This window comes from Perognathus longimembris, chromosome 28 (assembly GCF_023159225.1).
Source record: "Perognathus longimembris pacificus isolate PPM17 chromosome 28, ASM2315922v1, whole genome shotgun sequence".
NCBI classification, from domain to species: Eukaryota; Metazoa; Chordata; class Mammalia; order Rodentia; family Heteromyidae; genus Perognathus; species Perognathus longimembris.
In genome coordinates, this window is record NC_063188.1 from 25,303,907 (window position 1) to 25,323,928 (window position 20,022).

Sequence of the window (20,022 nt, forward strand, 5' to 3'; positions counted from 1 at the left end):
ATTCCCAGCCCCTGGAAAGTAATTTTTTGTGGGCCAGTCTTGGGGTTTGAACTCAAGGCCTGGGCGCTGTCCTTTAGCTTTTTTGCTCAAGACTAGTGACTAGTGCCCTCCTTCTGGACCCACAGATCCACATCCTGCTGTTTTTTGTGGTCTAGTGGAGATAAGAGTCTGATGGATTTTCCTGCCCTGGCTGGCTTTGAACCTCCATCCTCAGCTCTCAACCTCCTGAGTATCTAGAATTACAGGTGTGACCCACTGGGGCTTGACTATCTGGAAAGTAATTTAATATAAACTATTCATAGACATTTAAAATCTAAAGCCTTTAAATAACTGGGGGATATATGAGAAAGACCAAATGTGTCAGTGTGTTGTTGTTGTCACTGGGAATTAGCAACTTGAGTTATCAAGATTTTAAAGAGGCCATTTAACTTTTTTCCAGTTCTGGGGCTTGAACTCAGGACCTGAGCACTGCCCCTGGCTTCTTTTTGCTCAGGCTAGCACTCTACCACTTAAGCCACAGCGCCACTTCTGGCTTTTTCTATATATGTGGTGCTGAGGAATCAAACCCAGGGCTTCCAGTATGCAAGGCAAGTACTCTACCACTAGGCCACATTCCCAGGCCCCCATTTAAATTTTTTAAAGTTTTAGTGATATATTCCTTTTCTTTACTCTGGTCCTGGGGCTTGAACTCAGAGCCTGCCTGGGAACTTTCCCTGAGCCTCTTTGTGTTCAAGGCTAGTACTCTACCACTTGAGCCACAGCGCACCATTTTTGGCTTTTTCTGAGTAATTTATTGGAGACAAGAATCTCACAGACTTTTCTGCCTGGGCTGGCTTTGAACTGTGATCCTTAGATCTTAGCCTTCTGAGTAACTAGGATTAAAGGCATGAGGCATCAGTGCCCAGCAATATATTCTTAAAGTAAAAAATTAATTGATATTAAATAACAATTATAACATATATAATGTATATGCCTATATATACCAATATGATGGTATATACACATATACATTATGTTGAAATTAAATAATTATGTGTATACATAATGCTATACAGGCATGGGCCACAGGTGCCTAGAACGTTCAAGTTATTTTCTGCTTTTTGTTTTTTTTTTTGCCAGTCCTGGGGCTTGAACTCAGGGCATGAGCACTGTCCTTGGCTTCTTTTTGCTCAAGGCTAGCACTCTACCACTTGAGCCACAGCACCACTCCCGGCTTTTTCTATGTATGTGGTGCTGAGGAATTGAACCCAGGGCTTCATGTATATGAGGCGAGCACTTTACCACTAGGCTTATCCACATATGCTGCTATCTAGTTCTTCAGTATCTTTCATCAGTTTGTTTTAGTTTCCCTCCTATTAGTCTTGTGTCAATTTTGTTAGATTTCTACCTATTTCATCGATCATGGTGCTACTATAAACAGCACTGTGTTTTAACTTTCAAATTCAATTTGTTCATTGTGGATCTATAGGAAAGGTCTGACTTCTTGTGTTAACTTTGCATTCTACAACCTAACTATAATTGCTTATTAGTTCTCCCATGTGGTAAGGTATTGTTTTAATTTTACCAACAGTATGCTTTTCCTCTGTCAACTGGATCTAACTCGAGCAGTAATACCATCAGTTCATGGCCTCAACTTATGTTTTGCTCTGTTTGTATTAGAAATTTGTCTCTTTTGTCCTGTAGGTGTTGTGGACACCATGACAGTCACAGTGGTATATGATAACTCTGAGGCGACAGAGCTCTGCGCAGCTCAGCACCTCTACCTCAAGCCTATAGCAAAATTAATGATCAACGTTTTGCTCCCAGAGTGTGGAGAACCTGTGAGGCCCTTCTCTAACTGGGAAGTTCTTGACCAGCTGAAAAGTCTGATTTGCCCTGATCAATTCACTACGGTTCGACTCTCCAAGAGTACAAAAGATTTCATTCGATTTGAGGGTGAAGCAGAAACTCGAAGTTTGATTCAGATCCTGAAGGCAAAGTTACATGGGAAGATCATCAAGCTAAATGGTTTGAAAACAGACTTAAAAGTAGTTGCTACAGATGCTCAGGGAGAATGGGAACATTTTTCTAAAGAGACAGAGGCCTCAGTGAGTGATGGAGCTGAAGAGCAGGACCATGACAAGAGTCCTGATTCCATATATTTTGAAGGCTTGCCCTGTAAGTGGTTTGCACCTAAAGGCTCCAGTGGGGAGAAGCCATGTGAAGAGATCCTTCGAGTAGTCTTTGAAAGTTTTGGGAAGATCAAGAATGTGGATATCCCTATGCTTGACCCCTACAGAGAAGTGATGACTGGCGATAGCTTTGGGGGTTTTAGCTTTGGCTTGCAGACTTTTGAGGCCTTTATACAATACCAGGAGTCAACTGACTTTATAAAAGCCATGGAGTCCCTTCGAGGGATGAAGCTGATGCTTAAAGGAGACGATGGAAAGGCTCTGGCATGTAACATTAAGGTAGGAATTAATGAAAGCTGGAAAGAAGCAACTAGGCAGACACCAGGCTCTGATCCATTGCTAACATAAAGGCTCATGTTATTCTTTTTATTGAACTTAGGGCTTGGGTGCTGTCCTTGAGCTTCTTTTTGCTCAAGGTCTTTGTTCTCCCACTTGATCCACAGTTCCACTTCTGGCTTTCTGGTAGTTCATTGGAGATAAGAGTCTCATGGACTTTCCTGCCCAAGCTGACTTCGGAACACAACCCTCAGATCTAGCCTCCTTAGTAGCTAGGATTACAGACATGAGCCACCGGTGCCTCGCTTCATGTGATTCCTAATAACTGGAGGTTTAGGAAGCAAAAGAATCTTCAGTTGAACACCCAATCTTCTGTTCTCGGGAATACTGCCAGCTGTGATTTAAAAATGATGGTCATTACAATGTGAGGTTCTGTTCCAGCTTCCTGAGAGTGTTAAAGGATTATTGGCAGCCTTTATGGAACCATCTCATATGGAGATTATAGTTGACAAATTTCCAAGAGAGTGATATACAATTTGAAAACATAGGAGAGCAGCCCATGCCCTCATTATCCCTGAGGTCCTAACTTAGACACTTAGATTTTCAGTATGTACGTCATATAAACTGCTAGAATACAGTTCTAAACAAACTTGGATTCTTGATGTTCCAAACCAGCCTGTGTATTTAATCATGCCACTTCATTGATGTCTGCAAGCTTTGGTAATCTCCTTTTTATTTTCCATTTTAGTATTGATTCTGGGCCTTGAACTCTTCACCTGGGCACTGTCCCTGCTTTTTTAGTTTGCTCAAGTGCTCTTTGCCACTTGAGCCACGGCTTCACTTCCAGGTTTTTGGTAATTTATTGGAGATTAGAATCTCATCTGTTTTCCTGCCCTGGCCAGGTGCTATTGGTTCATGCCTGTAATCTTAGCTACTCAGGAGATTGAGATCTGAGGATCGCACTTTGAAACCAGCTTGGGCAGGAAAGTCCATGAGCCTCTTATCTCCAATAGACTACTCAGAAAAAGCCAGAAGTGGCTGTGTCTCAAGGGGTAGGGATCTAACTTTGAGCAAAAAACTCAGGTCCTGAGTTCAAGCCCCAGGATTGGGACACAAAAAAAGGAAAATAAAACCCTTTCCTGCCTGGACTGGCTTCGATGATGATTCTCAGATCCCAGCGCTCTGAGTAGCTAGGATTACAGGCATGGGGCACCATTGCCAGCTCCTTGTAACCTTTTTAACAAAGTAGTGGGAAAGATATGGCTGATCCTCCTTTTTCTTAGCATCTTCCTGAAGTATGAATTGAGAATTTCAGCTTCTAGGGTATAAGTGTGTGTGTGTGTGTGTGTGTGTGTGTGTGTGTGTGTGTGTGTGTGTGTACATTTAAATTATGAACTGTTCAGTCAAACAAAAGGCTCCAATATTAACTACCCATATAAATAAAGCCATCCATTCCAGTAAGATAAGGGAACATTTGCCTATGTCCATTGATCATCCTCAGTTTTATACACTTTTCTCCCTTCCAAATAACATAGATATGAATTTATTGTTATTCTTACACATATTTAACTAGCTATTTTACCTCTTTCTGTCCATTCTTTATTATTTTCCATGGTGCTAGAGATCAAACCCATGCATACCAAACAAGTGATCTACTACTGAGCTACGTCCTCAGCCACTGCCTACGTATAGTTATTTTTCTGTGTGTGCCAGTCTTGGAGCTTGAACTCAGGTCCTGGGAGCTGTCTTTGAGCTTTTTTTCTTAAGGCTAGCACTCTGCCATTTGAGCTCTACTTCCGGTGTTTTGGTGGTTAATTGGAGATAAGACTCTCGCAGACTTTCCTGCCGGGGATGGCTTTGAACCTTGATCCTTAGATCTCAGCCTCCTGAGTAGCTAGGATTACAGGTCTGAGCCATGGTACTCGTTTTTAACTCGTTTAACTCATTTTTAAACAAATCTAATTCTCTCACTCTGGCTTTATTTGAAGATTTGAAACATAGTTTAATAATCATGATAAGTCCAGTCTTACATTTTATTGTTTCACTTTTCTGGCACCTTTGTCACATCCCTGCCTCTGATCCATTTCTTTCTTTCTTTTTTTCTTTTTGTTGTCAGTCATGGGGCTTGAACTCTGGGCCTGGATGCTGTCCCTGAGCTCTTCAGCTCAAGGCTACTGGTCTACCACTTGAGCCAGATGTATCACTTGAGCCACAGTGCCACTTCCGGTTTTCTGGTAGTTAATTGGAGATAAGACTCTCGTGGCTTTCCTGCCCAGGTTGGCTTTGAACCACGATCCTCAGATCTCAGCCTCCTGAGTAGCTAGGATTACAGGCAGTGAGCCACTGGTGCCTGGCTCCCATCCATTTCTTATCACACTGCTGGCTATTTTTGGTTCAATGATGATTAAAAAATATAACTTATGGGTGGGGATTGGAGGGAAAAACAGAGAGAGAATGAAGGAAGGGGTAAAATTGTCCAAAAAGAAATTTCCTTGTGGGCTGAGATCTGAGGATCACAGTTCAAAGCCAGCCTGGGCAGAAAAGTCCACGAGATTTTTATCTTCAATTAGCCACCAGAAAACTGTAGATGGCCCTATGGCTCAAAATGGTAGGTTGCTAGCCTTGAGCAAAAAGAGCTTAAGGACAGCACCAAGGCCCTGAGTTCAAGCCCTATGACCAATCAAAAAAAAGAAAAAAGAAAAAAATGTACTCATTAACTGACTTATGAAATTAATATTATATATGTATATATGATCAGTTGATTTTAGTACAAACCAGAGGTAATAGTTACATTTCTGGCTTGTACCTATACTAGCTCTGTGAGACTGCTTGTGACCATTTGTGATATTCTCTAAGTTTTCCTTTTTTTTTTGCCAGTCCTGAGGCTTGAACTCAGGTCCTGAGCACTGTCCCTTGCTTCATTTTGCTCAAGGCTAGCACTCTGCCACTTGAGCCACAGCACCATTTCCAGCATTTTCTGTTTATGCCATGCTGAGGAATCGAACCCAGGGCTTCATGGATGCTAAGCAAGCACTCTACTCTAAGCCACATTCCTAGCCCCAAGTTTTGTTTTACATATGTCTTGAGGTAGGATTAATAGTTTAATTTTGTATAAAGTTAAGGTGACTATCTGATATACTTTTTCATGGGTTCTGCCTAAGAAAATACTGGTGCCCAGAAAGAATTGCTAAGCTGTTGGTGGAGAGGCAGGAGAAGATGCTTTGAATTTGCTTGGTTTTAAATTGCATGGACCATCTGAGTTTTCTCTCTCAGGTCTTGGATACACTCAGTCAGCTGAAAAAAAAAAAACAACCCAACTTTCTAGCTGGACATTGGTGGCTCACGCCTGTAACCCTAGCTACTCAGGAGGCTGAGATCTGAGGATCACAGTTTGAAGCCAGCCCTAGCAGGAAGGTCTGTCAGACTCTTATCTCTAAACACCAAAAAAGCTGGAACTGGAGTTGTGGCTCAAGTGGTAGAGCACTAGCCTTGAGTAAAAGCAGCTCAGGAGCAGCGTCTAGGCCCTGAGTTCAAACCCTAGGACCAGCAAAAAAAGTTTTCTAATAGAATATTTAACTGCTTTGGGGCAGGTTATGTTTGATACAACCAAACACTTCAGTGAAGGAGCTATAAGGAGGAGAAATCAAGAAAGGCTAAAATTACAAGAGTTGGAGGAAGAAAAGAAAAAAGAAAAGAGAAGAGAAGAGGAAATAGCTGAAAGGTTAGTAGACCCATTTTAACACAGGTTTGTTTCTTTGATTTTTGATTAATCCCTTTGGGTGAAGAGCTAGAACTGATAGATAATGTTGAGCTGATAGAAGACCATATTGAAGTCTGCAGTATGTCAATGGTGCTGTTCTAAAACCCAAATGACAAAACAGTTAAACACAAGAGACTTTGAAAAAAATTGCGAAGGAGAGCAAGTAATGAATAGTAAAGGAACTAGTCAGATATTCAGATTAAGATGTCTGGGATAAAATGATTTTTAGAAGAACCAACAACTTTTTTGTGGTTGTGGTGCTGGAGAAGAAACTCAGATTCCTATACATCTGGGTGACTGCTGTGGCACTGGAGCTTACATCCTTAGAACTAGGAATTTTTATAGGAAAATCCTAACCTACAAAATTAGAAATGGCACCAACTTCCCTGTAAGTTACCAATATTACCTAACTTGTCAATTGAAAATAAAAAGAAATAGGTCCAGAAAAGATTATCTTTTTTTGTGTGTGTGCTGGTCCTGGGACTTGATTTCAGGTCCTGGCTATTGTCCCTGAGCTCTTGTGTTCAAGTCCAGTGGCCTGCCACTTGACCCACAGCTCCATTTCTGACTTTTTGGTAGTTTATTGGAGATAAGAGGACTTGAACCTTCGTCCTCAGATCTCAGCTTCCTAAGTAGCTATGATTACAGGCATGAGTCACCGGTACGGGGCTTTGGAAAAGATTATCTTCTATAAAATGGTTAATAATCATGGGTTGGGAATATGGCCTAGTGGCAAGAATGCTTGCTTTTTATACATGAAGCCCTGGGTTCAATTCCTCAGCATCACATATGTAGAAAACAGCCAGAAGTGGCGCTGTGGCTCAAGTGGCAGAGTGCTAACCTTGAGCAAAAGAAGCCAGGGACATTGCTCAGACCCTGAGTTCAAGCCCCAGGATTGGCAAATAAAAGGTTAATAATCAAAGTAATCCATAGGGAAGAAAGTCACAAATTTGTTGGGACCTTTTTTCTTGTTAACTCAAATTATTTCTATGAATTTCAGGAAGTTTTATATTTATTTCTTTGAGCTTCTCATCATTTCTCAATTTAGAGGCTAGATAGTGACAGGCCAAAGCTACAGAGTTTTGATAATTTTGTCTCCTGGCCCTCATCTTCTATATTAATAATAACATTCAAAAATAGAGATAAGAAGGGGTGACTCTGATCAAGATGCACTGGACACATATAGACACGTAAAATTGTGACCTCTTATATAGCCTTTTCAAGCTCAGAAAATTAAAAGAAATAGTGTTAAAGAGAACCTTTCAGCCAAGCATGGGTGGTGGTGGCTTACACCTGAAATCGTAGCTACTCAGGAGGCTGAAATCTGAGGATCGTGGTTCAAAGCCAGTCTGGGCAGGAAAGTCCATGAGACTCTTTTTTCTTTTCTTTTCTTTTCTTTTTTTTTTGCCAGTCCTGGGGCTTGGACTCAGGGCCTGAGCACTGTCCCTGGCTTCTTTTTGCTCAAGGCTAGCACTCTGCCACTTGAGCCACAGCGCCACTTCTGGCCATTTTCTATATATGTGGTGCTGGGGAATTGAACCCAGGGCTTCATGTACGCTAGGCAAGCACTCTTGCCACTAGGCCATATTCCCAGCCCATCCATGAGACTCTTATCTCCAATTTTAACTACCAGAAAAGTGAATGTGGCACTGTGGATCAAAGTGTTAAGAGTGCTACGGGGCTGGGGATATAGCCTAGTGGCAAGAGTGCCTGCCTCGGATACACGAGGCCCTAGGTTCGATTCCCCAGCACCACATATACAGAAAACAGCCAGAAGCGGCGCTGTGGCTCAAGTGGCAGAGTGCTAGCCTTGAGCGGGAAGAAGCCAGGGACAGTGCTCAGGCCCTGAGTCCAAGCCCCAGGACTGGCCAAAAAAAAAAAAAAAAAAAAAAAAAGAGTGCTAGCCTTGAGAGAAAAAGGCCATGACTAGAGTTCAAGCTCCAGGATCTCTCTCTCACGCCCCCATTTTCTAAGCCACTGTGTTTAGTTTTTTTTTGTTTTTTTTTTTTTATGATAACAGTCTGTGCAAACTAATATGTGTCAAGGACCAGTTCTCTCCTGAAGATTTTCTGAGTCCTGTGACTCATCTTTAGTTGCCTATTTGACATCAAACATAGAGATAATTTTGATCATAAGAAAAATGAAGTCACTTTGAATATGGGTCATGTAGTTCTTGTTTGTGGTTTGAGATGTAAAAGGCTGGGGAAGGGGTGCTCCATTGAATTTCCTTCCCTCCCTCCCTACTCTCTCTCTCCTATCCTCCCTCCCTCTGTGTGTCTTTCTCCCAGTTATTTCTTTGTTTCTTTTTTCCCTCCTTCCTTCCTTTCCTCCCTCCCTCAGTGTGTTTTTCTCCCTCTTCTTTGTTTCAATCTCTGTCCCCCTTCCTTCCTCTCCTCCCTCCCCCTATGATTGTATTTGGCCAAAAAAATTACATGGTGTCTTTCACTCTTGATTGATGCTTAAGTGTTTATTTTGTTTTGGTTTGATTTTGATCCTGAATTGCCAGTGAGTGCCTACCCGGGTAGAAGTGATAGAGTCTTGGAAACTTCTATGAGCTCTGTGCCCTCAGTGGTGGTAGGCGGGGAGTGGGAGTTAGGGAGGAGGAGATCAACTATCTTTTGAATAGTTTAATTTTCATCATTGTCCAGAAAAAGAAAAGATGAAGAGAGGAGAGCTCAGGAAAAAAGGAAGAAGGCCAGGCTCAGGAGGCAAGTCCTGAAGGAAAGGGATAGAAGCCGGCCAAGGAAACTGAAGGTGAAAGCTAAACCTGAGGCACCCCAGGAGCCTGACTCTTCAGAGGAGTGGGAAGAGAGGAAGTACTTGCTGGCCCAGAGGCGAGTTGAGGCTCTTCGCTTGCTACCAGTACTCCTGAAGAATATTTCCGTAAGGCTGTTTCCAAGTTGCTCTTCAGTGTTGGTAGGTACTGTTCTTTTTGAGCCTCAACCTTTGCTTCTAAGCATGGACTTATTTGAAAGAGTCTCATAGGCATGAATCACAGTTACTTTTTAACTGACTGATTTCTGATAGCCTCACCTATGGATTTCTAAAAGAGCTATCTATCTTTTCTAGAGTGGTTGTGTCTCCTCAAGTCAGTCATTCTCATCTGCCCCCATTTTATATTTTGTATTAGCCATGGCGTTGAGCTACTTTGTCTACTTTTCTAAGTTCCTCATGGATAGAACATGAAAGGATGCCTGGAGGAAGTAATGGATGGATGTGGAGGATAGGTTTGTAGATTATTAATTTGTACTTGTCCATTCATCTGTACTACGTTCAGCTGAGAAGGAAGAGCCTTGAACTTTGTCTCAAGTTCATGTTAGCCTAGTCTTGAGAACTATTTGGTAATGAATTTCTTCTCACAGAGTACTTGTTATATTTACAGAATTTTTATTTTTGGAAAATGTTTCTTTCCCTTCCCGAGCTCAGAAAGACAGCCAGACTCAGCAGATGTCCTGGATTAGAAGTCAGAAAGGCTTTCAATGTGTCCATAAAAAAATCCATATTCCAATGTTTTCAAATATGAAGCATGAATGTCATTGTTATTATGAAGAGAGTTAATTTTAAGTCTATTTGCTATTTGGTCTTTTTCTCACTGGTGTACATGATCAAGCTTCATGAAATTATGATCAGAAAAAACCTCACATGAATATTTATATGAAGCTAGGTGGCTTTTTGCTTTGTTAAAGTTTATCTTGATGACAGCCAACAATGACTCCATTTAAAGAATTTCTTTCTCTAAATGAGTGTAGAGTCAAATCTTGGGTCTTGTGAATCCTTATAGCAATTATGTGGTCCTCAGTTTTAAAATTCCAGGTTGGATGTCCTGCTTGCTATCAGTGGGACATATTACAGACTGTCCTGGTGGCATAGGCTGCACTTTTTAGCTGCTCTGTAGTTTTAGAGAATAGGTAGCATCACAAGCTCAGCTGCAGGAAGAAGTACTGCCTTGGTGGCCATATTGATTTGCTATTTGATGTTTTTCTTTTCTTTTTGTGCACGTCTGGGGATAGAAGCCCAGGCCTCACCACAACAGGTAGATGTTCTAACACTAAGTTAGTTATACTTCCAGCCATGATGTCTTCCTTCTTAATGAGGCAGGTGAGGTAGTACAACTTAGAGACACTCTTACTTGCAATCTGTAGTAAGAAATTGGATTATTGGGTTGGGAATGTGACTTAGTGGTAGAGTGCTTGGCTTGTATGCATGAAGTCCTGGGTTTGATTCCTCAGTACCACATAAATAGAAAAAGCTGGAAGTGGTGCTGTGGCTCAATTGGTAGAGCACTAGCCTTGAGCACAGAGAGGCTCAGGGACAGATCTCAGGCCCTGAGTTCAAGCCCCAGTCCCAGAAAAAAAAAAGAAACTGGATTATTAAAATAGGGAAATGGAAGTGGACATTGGTGGCTCATGCTTGTAATGCTAGCTACTTAGGAGACTGAGATCTGAGGATTAAAGTTCAAAGCCAACCAGGGCAGGAAAGCCAGTGAGACTCTTAATCACAGAAAAGGCTGGAAGAGGAGCTGTGGCTCAAGTGGTAGAGCTCTAGCCTTGAACAAAAATAGGAGCTCAGGGACAATGCTTAGGCCCAAAGTTCAAGTACCAGGACTGGCCAAAACAACAACAACAACAAAAACAACGAAAGAAAAAGAAAACAGGATTGGATGCCCATGGCTCCTGCCTATCATCCTAGCTATTCAGAAGGCTAAGGATTGCAGTTCGAAGCCATTCTGGGCAGGAAAGTCTGCAAGACTCTTATCTCCAATTAACCACTAAAAAGCCAGATATGGTTTTGTGGCTCAATTGGTATAGCTCTAGCCTTGAACATAAAAGCTCAGAGACAGGTCTGGGTGTGTGGCTTAGTGGTAGAGTGCTTGCCTAGCAGGCATGAAGCTCTGGGCTCGATTCCTCTGTACCACAATGAGAAAAAGCCAAAACTGGTGCTGTGGCTTAGGTGGTGGAGCACTAGCCTTGAGCCAAAAGAAGCTCATGGACAGTGCCTGAGCCCTGAGTTCAAACCTCAGGACTGGCAAAAAAAAGCTCGTGCTCAAGCCCCCAAGTTCAAGCCTCAGGACCAGCAGGAAAAAAGAGAAAATAAGGAAAACAGTTTATCTTTTAAGTCAGTTGACCTTTTTTAGAGACACCTTTTGCCCATCAGTCTTTTCTTTTTTTTTTTTGGCCAGTCCTGGGCCTTGGACTCAGGGCCTGAGCACTGTCCCTGGCTTCTTCCCGCTCAAGGCTAGCACTCTGCCACTTGAGCCACAGCGCCGCTTCTGGCCGTTTTCTGTATATGTGGTGCTGGGGAATCGAACCTAGGGCCTCGTATATCCGAGGCAGGCACTCTTGCCACTAGGCCATATCCCCAGCCCCAGTCTTTTCTTGTACTAGAATTTTCTGGCAGACCTGAATTCCCAGTCCCTTTTGGAAAAGAGCCAGGTTCACCAGGATGAAGATTTCCAATCCAGAAGGAAAAATCAAGTTTCCTCACCCATCAGTTCAGGAGGCTTTGATTTGCAGCTGACAGATTTCTTGGTCTGCTTATTCTTTTTCTCTCTAATACCTAGAACAGTGGGCCTGTCAATTTTTGAGTAAGTGAAGAAAGCATTATGTGCTTTGAAGGCCATGTATAGTGTGGTGCCTTCTGATGTATGAGGCAAGCGCTTTACCACTAGGCCATATTCCCAGCCCTGAGTGCCTTCTGATATAAGGATGGGCATAGACCCAATAAAAACAGCTCGTATACATCTCAGACATTTAATGCATCACTTCTTATTTCCACAATATGATGTTGTTCCTACTTTGGATCTATCGCAGATATTATCTTCAGAAAAATGCCAGAGAACCTATTCTTTTTTTTTTTTTTTTTTTTTTTTTTTGGCCAGTCCTGGGCCTTGAACTCAGGGCCTGAGCACTGTCCCTGGCTTCTTCCAGCTCAAGGCTAGCACTCTGCCACTTGAGCCACAGCGCCGCTTCTGGCCGTTTTCTGTATATGTGGTGCTGGGGAATCGAACCTAGGGCCTCGTGTATCCGAGGCAGGCACTCTTGCCACTAGGCTATATCCCCAGCCCAGAGAACCTATTCTTCTTTGGAAATCTGTACTGTTTTGTTTTTCACGTGAGCTTGTTAACCTATCTTTTTTTTTTTCTCTGAAGGGATCCACACAGTTTAATCCACGGGAGGTTGATATTACAGACCAGGAAATGAATTACATTCCAAGTACTACATTGAGCACTGTGGAGGAAGGAAAGTTAAACACTCAGCATCTTCTAAATCAAGAAGAAATGCCAGAATATCAAGTTACCAAATCAGACAACAAAGGAAAACAAACCAAGAAGAAAAGAGCTAGAGCTTACTTACATAAATCTTCTAACTGCCCTAGAGGAAAAAAGTTGAGCTCTTCTAGTGGAAAAGGGAGAAGTAAACTATTAACTGTTGGATACAATTACAGTTTTATTTCAGACCAGAATTCCCTGCAGATTACCATGAGTCAAGGTCAGTCTCTTGAAAACAAAGGCTGCCACAAGTCTACTGAATCCTGTTCTTCCACACTATCTGAGCTCAACCGTGGAAGGAAACCGAAGATCTATGAAACGGACGAATTTATTGACTATCTATTAAACTACTATCAGACTCCAGAATATGCACGTGTCATAGGAGCAGATTATGTGATAACATGTGACTGGCAGAGGGACATTGAAGCTAAAGGGAATGGATTTCAGATTACTTTGAGAAAACATGAGTGTCACAGTGAAAAGTTGGAGAGGAGAGAAGAGGCTCAAGAAGATGATTACTGGTTAAGAGTCTGTATTGAAGATCCTGAACATAAACCACAGAAAAGTAAAAAAGTGGATTATACCAAAGAATGTGTACCAAATGCAACTGATGATCCACTGTCTACTGGTAGAGAATGCCATCTTTCGGAAAAGAGCCAGGTTCACCAGGATGAAGATTTCCAATCTAGAAGGAAAAATCAAGTTTCCTCACCCATCAGTTCAGGAGGCTTTGATTTGCAGCTGACAGATTTCTTGGATGAAGCTGGTGAGCCGCTGTCCCCAATTGAAGGAGAGCGCCCTCTGTTGGAAAGCAGTTACATTTACCAGGATGAAGATGTCCAATCAAGAAGGAAAAGTCAAGTTTCCTCACCCATCAGTTCCCAAGGATTGGATTTGCAGCTGTCAGATTTCTTAGAGGAAATTAGCAGTGATTCTGAATGCTTCAGTGAAATTCTCAGCGTGAACAAAGAAGAAAGCGAAGAATCTGAGGCCAGCTATCCTAAGACTGCTGAAAAAGGAACTCTTGACACTGATGAAATAATCCTTGGCAAACAAAAACCAAGGTTAAGTCAGCAGACCTTGTATTCCAAGTGGAAGCATGAGAATGAAGAAAAATATTCAAAATACAAGCTTCCACCACAAAGAAAGAGGGAAAAATATGAACTGAGATATTCAAGGCTTACAGAAGAACGCACTTTCAGTATGGATGAGAACAGTAGCAGAAAAAGGAGACCCCTAGCCATCAAGCACTGCTTTGGTGAAGGCTCTTATCCTGAATACAGTTACGGTGACCAATTAGAGGACATCAGAAGAAAGAAGAGGAGGGTGAGTCATAGTATCTTGGACCAAGAAGGAAATTTTAGACCATCTCACATGCCAATAATGCCATTCACAAATTCCAGTGCTTACTATTTGGAATATTATCCCCAAAGAAGAGAGAGTCCTATGCAGTCAGCATATAGTCAAGATGCAAAAAGGCTTAAAAGATATGACAATTCTAAAGATTTCATGTTTGATTGTGATAGTTATTATATTACACCTGGCAGACAGAAGTACACGGACTATAGAAGATATTTAGGAAACAACAGTACTAGTTCTTCCTATTTTCAAATGTTTTGATGGCCACTCTGAGTCAGGAACACCCTTATTTACAATAAATAATTCATAAGAAGAAAAATGTAAAACCAAATATAGCTATGTAGTTAGTAACTACAGAGCAAGAGCTTGAGCAGGGTCAAATGAAAAAAACAAAACAAAACCATTTCTCTTGCCAAAGTTGAAAACATAAGTAAACATGACTGCAAATGCATAGGCAAAGCTTTGGAACACTTAAACCTCTGGAGTCTGAAGCTTGATAAACCAATGTGATTATAAAATTTCGTGATTCAAGAACAGACTTTTTGTTCAGCTTTCATTTGGTGCCAGTGAAGGAGCAGATTAGTGTTTGTTGCAAAGGATTGTGATAACACTCTGGTTCTTAAGCTGTCACAATATCATCATTTAATATCATTTATCTTCAGAGGGGGCAATAGTGAATGAATAAGGATCCGTCAATGTGATGTTTTCATTTGTTCAGACATACTATGTGCAGTAACAAACTTTCCTGACATTTGTCAGGTTGCAGTTGTAGAGAAAAAGAGCAAGAGCTTCTTCATGAGAATAATTTTCATGAGTTACCCACCAGATTGCAGTTCATCTTAGTATAGTCATAGTAGTCAAGAGGTTGTCCTTTTAGAGACATATTTTTAGAAGAAGAATCTAAGAGGGCCTGGTGGTTTTTGAGGTTCAAATGGACAGCCATCATTAGAGTTTGTGTGTGTGTGTGTGTGTGTGTGTGTGTGTGTGTGTGTTTGTGTGTTTGTGGTTTGGTTTTGTTTTTTTATGCTGCTCCTGAGGCTTGAACTCAGGGTCTGGCTACTGTTCCTGAGCTTTTTTTTGCTCAAGGCTAGTGTTCTACCACTTGATCCACAGCTCCACTTTTGGCTTTTTGGTGAAACCTTTGAGATAAGAATCTTACAGACTTTCCTGCTGGGGCTGGCTTTGAACTGCAATCCTCAGATCTCAGCCTCACGAATAGCTAGGATTACAGGCGTTGTTTATTTCATAAACTTGTCATTTCATCTGAGAAAAAGCAACTGGACTGAAGTGTGGTATAATCTGAGACATTTACAAAAGGAGATATGAAAAGATCCTGGGGCACCTGTAGGCACTTGGGAAGAGATGGGACAATGTTCCACTTCAGGTTATGTAATCCTTTCACTCAGGGTAGGGTGACATCGGTTTGTAAAAAGTCACTGAACATCCCCAAACTGACTTTTATAAAAACAGTAACAAGTGCCTCCTCCGTCCATCACTAATGCCATGGAGTTATGAAGCGTCAAGAAGAAAAGGCCATCATTTTTCTAGCTGTGGAAAATCTGTGTATGTGCAAACTTTGTAAACTATTTCACATAAGCAATTTATCTTTTTACCTAGTTGTTTTGGACTCCTTCCAAGGTGTTTTTAAATTAAGATATTTTATAGATGTCCTAAAACTTATATCTTAAGAGTAGTGCATGTTCGCTAGGAAGTGTGGCCAACTCATTCTGCCTTATATTGGATTTAGGACCTCCAGAGAGGTTCACGGCCTGTATTTTCCAACAAGGCTATACCTGCTCTGGCAATTCAAAACCTTAGTGAGATTAGAGACTTCTACAACAGGAAAAGGGTATTTGAATTCACAGAAACCCCGGAGGGCAGCATTTTCATATGATACAATTCAATTCAAAGTTTTAATTAGATTGTCTGAAGAAAAATGCCAACTGGGAAAGCCAGGAAAGATGTTGTCAGTGTGGTTGCCCCCATGATTATTATAGTGTGTGCCATAACCTGCATCGTGAGCAACCTGGTATTTGAACTGGCTACTGAATCACATGTATCTCAAGTAAGAGCCACAAATTGTTTCATTGAACTTTTGATTCACATTTGAACAGAGGAAGGGTAGACTAGGCAACCATTTAGAAACGAATGTATCATAGTAGAGCATATTTATTTCTCAAATAATAACTGATGAATGGTATGTTGACCTCCATGTTGGTTCTCACTTTCAAGTCCATGAGTCCCTGTTAAAACTAAATTTGGCTTATGAAATTGGAATGATTGCTCTTGGGGTGACTGCCTTTTCTTCTCTGAGGACTAGCAATGACTTATTCGTGTTCAAAGTACTGTTGTGTGGAATAGCCTTTGAAATTATTAACAGTTTGTATTTTGTCAGAAAAACTTTCAGGTTACTAGGTATTATTCTCCTCCAACAAAAACCTTCCTCATTTTTTCATATGTTATACCACAGAAACAAAGAACATTATGGGTTTGTCATGGAAAGTAGTTATCACTTCTTTTGTAAAGTATCTCAGTTTTTCTGTCATTTGATAGCTTTTGTTTGGATAGATTTTAGGCATGAAAACCATTTTCTGCTCAGTAAAGACACACAAATTAAATAAATGATAAAACACAGCATGTGCATTTCTTTGCATAATAGAACAGGTGCTAAGTCATTCCTATATAACACTGTTATTGTTTGATATGTTTGCTAACTACCATCCTGGGACTTAGAGAAGTATAAATGTTGGTTTTATGTTGACATTCTGAGTAAGTTTGGATTTTGGTTATTTGGCTTGTGGTGAAGTGTTCTACATTTGAGTCAACTTCTACTTTGTGCAGGAAGAAAACCACTTTTCCTGTGCTTTTCAAATGGCTTAGTAAGGAGTGAAAGAACTGAAGTGATTCTACTTCTCTTCAATAGCATGGTTAGTGCTGCTAGCTAAGTGGTGCAAAAGTAATTTCTCCTATCTTTTTTATGACTTAGTAAATAAGGGACTGCACTTTAAACTCTTTATGAGCGTTTTCATGTTTCTTCTAATGTGTGTGCTGATATAAGAAAGCTAAGGCCTGTCCGTGTGCTTTTGTTTATTTGAATTTCTCAGGTAGAAAGCCATGTAACTTGATAACTTGGGGAAATAAAGCAGAACCAAATAATTTAAGTGTATTTTTATTGTTGCAAAACTGTGTAATATGTTGAAATAAATGCTGGTAATTCCACTTTGGGGGAAATGTTTCTACCTGTAGTATGCTGCGTTGCACTAATGTTCTTTTTTCTCATTTGCCTTGTTAGAGAAATAATATTCTTCGTTTTCATATATATTAAAAATAAAATTGTTTTAGTACGCACTGAAGTCTATTCATTGGCTACACATATTCTAAGAATGTTTCATGTCCAGAAAATACTTTCTATGGAAATATAGATGTCTAATTTTAATGCTTCTAATGAAAAATTTCCCTTGGGGATGTCAGAGTTCCTGAAACCAAAGACCAAAGTTTCATCTTTTGAGTAAACAGAAATCATATGTAGGCTCAAAATTATCCTTCCCTTAGTACATTTTTTGTGCTAGTACTGGGCTTGAACTCTGGGTCAAGGTGTTCTTAGTTTTATTCTCTCAAGCCACTCGACCACTTGTGTCATACCTCTACTTCTGGATTTTTGCTGTTTAATGGGAGATAAAGTCTGACATAAGGGCCTAATGTAGCTTCAAACCATGATCCTCATATCTCAGCCTCCTGAGTACCTAGGACTACAGGCATGAGCCACCAGCACCCAGCTTTTGTCAGTCCTGGGACTTGAACTCAGAGCCTATTGTTCCTAAGATTTTTTTTTTTTGCTGAAGGTTAGAGCCCCAGATCTACTTCTGGTGGTTAATTGGAGATAAGAGTCTCACATACTTCCTTACCCAAGCAGGCTTCAAACTGTGATCCTCAGATCTCAGCTTCCTGAATAGCTAGGATTACAGGATTATTGGTGGGAGCCCACAGCACCCATCCCAGCTTTTTTGTTTGTTTTTTGAGGCAAGATCTTACCATATAGTCCAAGTTGGCCTAGAACTCTGTCCTCCTACCTCAGTCTCTAAAGTGCTGGAAAATAGGAATGCATCACCATACCTGGCTGTGTACATTTTATCAGTGACCCCTCAAAACAGAATATACAAAAAAAAACCTGTGAGTTAGAGAAACTGAGGGCCTTGATAATCAGTCTTTGATCACTTAAAAAATAATATAGCCAGGGGCTGGGGATATGGCCTAGTGGCAAGAGTGCCTGCCTCATATACATGAGGCCCTGGGTTCGATTCCCCAGCACCACGTATACAGAAAATGGCCAGAAGTGGCGCTGTGGCTCAAGTGGCAGAGTGCTAGCCTTGAGCAAAAAGAATCCAGGGACAGTGCTCAGGCCCTGAGTCCAAGCCCCAGGACTGGCCAAAAAATAAAAAAATAAAAATAATATAGCCAATTTCCTTAAAGGCAAGTTATATCTTAAAATAAGCTCTGGGCACTTCAGGGCTGAAATGGTCCTTGTTGGGTTCAAAGACTTCTTTCAGAAACAACAAAGAATGTATATGGATGTTTGTTGTGGACCTAGGATTTGCATAAACTTGGCCCTGGAGGTTAACACCAATGTTTGACTACACAGCGGTCAACTTGTAGCCAGTGCTGCTATGAATCAGATGCTGGAGTGGAGCACAGAATGCCTTCCGCAGCTGGTGGGGTGACAGCCAGTAGAGAGCAAACAGATGTTCAAGTGAGATGCCCTCCTCCACCCTACTGCCTGTCAGTGGTGGTAACAAAGACTTCCTCCTGTTGGATGATGCCTTTTACATGCTACATATATGCATATGCTTACATGCATGTGCATGCTTACAGCCTACATATGTGCTGGCCAGATCTGGTATATTTGCGGATCAATCAAAGGTTTTTAGAACATTCTATTACATAAATCAAAACCATGTTAATTCAGCTCTGAGTGGGACAGGCTGTTGGGACTGAAGCTTTAATGAGACTGGAAGTTTTTGTCTTCGCATCAGACAAACCTGTTTAACTGTGTAAAAGAAATGGCCTAATCCACACATCTAAGTAATATTTTGGGCTGCAAATGTGGCTCAAGTTCCTCTCTCCTTCATTGCTTCCCCTGAGCACAAAGCACAACAGGATGCCTAGCACAAAATATGCACCAAATATTTGTTGAATAACATCATACAGGGGAAAGGGCACATTCAAAAATACATGTAGGGGCTGGGAATATGGCCTAGTGGCAAGAGCGCTTGCCTCCTACACATGAAGCTCTCGGTTCAATTCCCCAGCACCACATATATAGAAAACGGCCAGAAGTGGCGCTGTGGCTCAGGTGGCAAAGTGCTAGCCTTGAGCGGGAAGAAGCCAGGGACAGTGCTCAGGCCCTGAGTCCAAGCCCCAGGACTGGCAAAAAAAAAAAAAAATACATGTAATATGCCTGGCAAACACTAAGAAGTAAAAAACTGTGCAAGTTGTTTGGTTCAGGAACTACAGCTCTCAAGAAAACTGGGGACTCCAACATTAGAAAGACAAAACGCTAACACTCATAGATTAATTTGTTAATGTTTCCACAACCTACTACATATGCAGCTATCTTTTTAATATATGAAAAGTACATTCCTTGTTATGTATATATATAATACATATATCTACTTATATATTATTCTATATAAGACAAACAGAATGTATAAGTAAGGAATCTCTTCTAACATGAGGCGAGTGAATTTTTATGCTTTTGGATGTTTTTGGTTTGTTTTAGCTGGTCTTGGAGCTTGAGCTCAGGGGCTGGGTGCTGTCCCTGAGATTTTTTTGGTCAAGACTAGCGTTCTACCACAAGTCACAGTGCCACTACTGGCTTTTTCTGAGTAGTTTATTGGAGGTAAAAGTCTCATGGCCTTTCCTGCCTGAGCCAGCTTAGAAGTTGAGTAGCTAGGATTACAGATGTGAGCCACCACTTTTTACACGTTTTAATCAGGTAAAAAACAGTAAAACCTTTCCTAAAGCCAAGTGTAGTGACACATGCTTGTAATGCCAGCACTATAGAGGCTGAGACAGGAGGATCACAAGTTCAAGTCTAGCCTAGGCTGGAGGACTTGTCTTAAACCAAAACCAATCAAACTTTCCTCAGCTCTTGGTAATTGTATAACATGATAACCTTGTTATGCATTTAA

General features: G+C 41.1%; 1 protein-coding gene across 1 annotated transcript; it reads left to right on the forward strand.

Annotated features, from left to right (window-relative positions):
- Positions 1 to 1,697: 1,697 nt before the first annotated feature.
- Positions 1,698 to 14,095, forward strand: LOC125342982 (A-kinase anchor protein 17B-like). Its single transcript, XM_048335323.1, has 4 exons — positions 1,698 to 2,450; positions 6,038 to 6,168; positions 8,856 to 9,123; positions 12,356 to 14,095. The coding sequence occupies exons 1-4, from the start codon at positions 1,698 to 1,700 to the stop codon at positions 14,093 to 14,095; spliced, it is 2,892 nt and encodes a 963-aa protein (XP_048191280.1).
- The last annotated feature ends 5,927 nt before the right edge of the window (positions 14,096 to 20,022 follow it).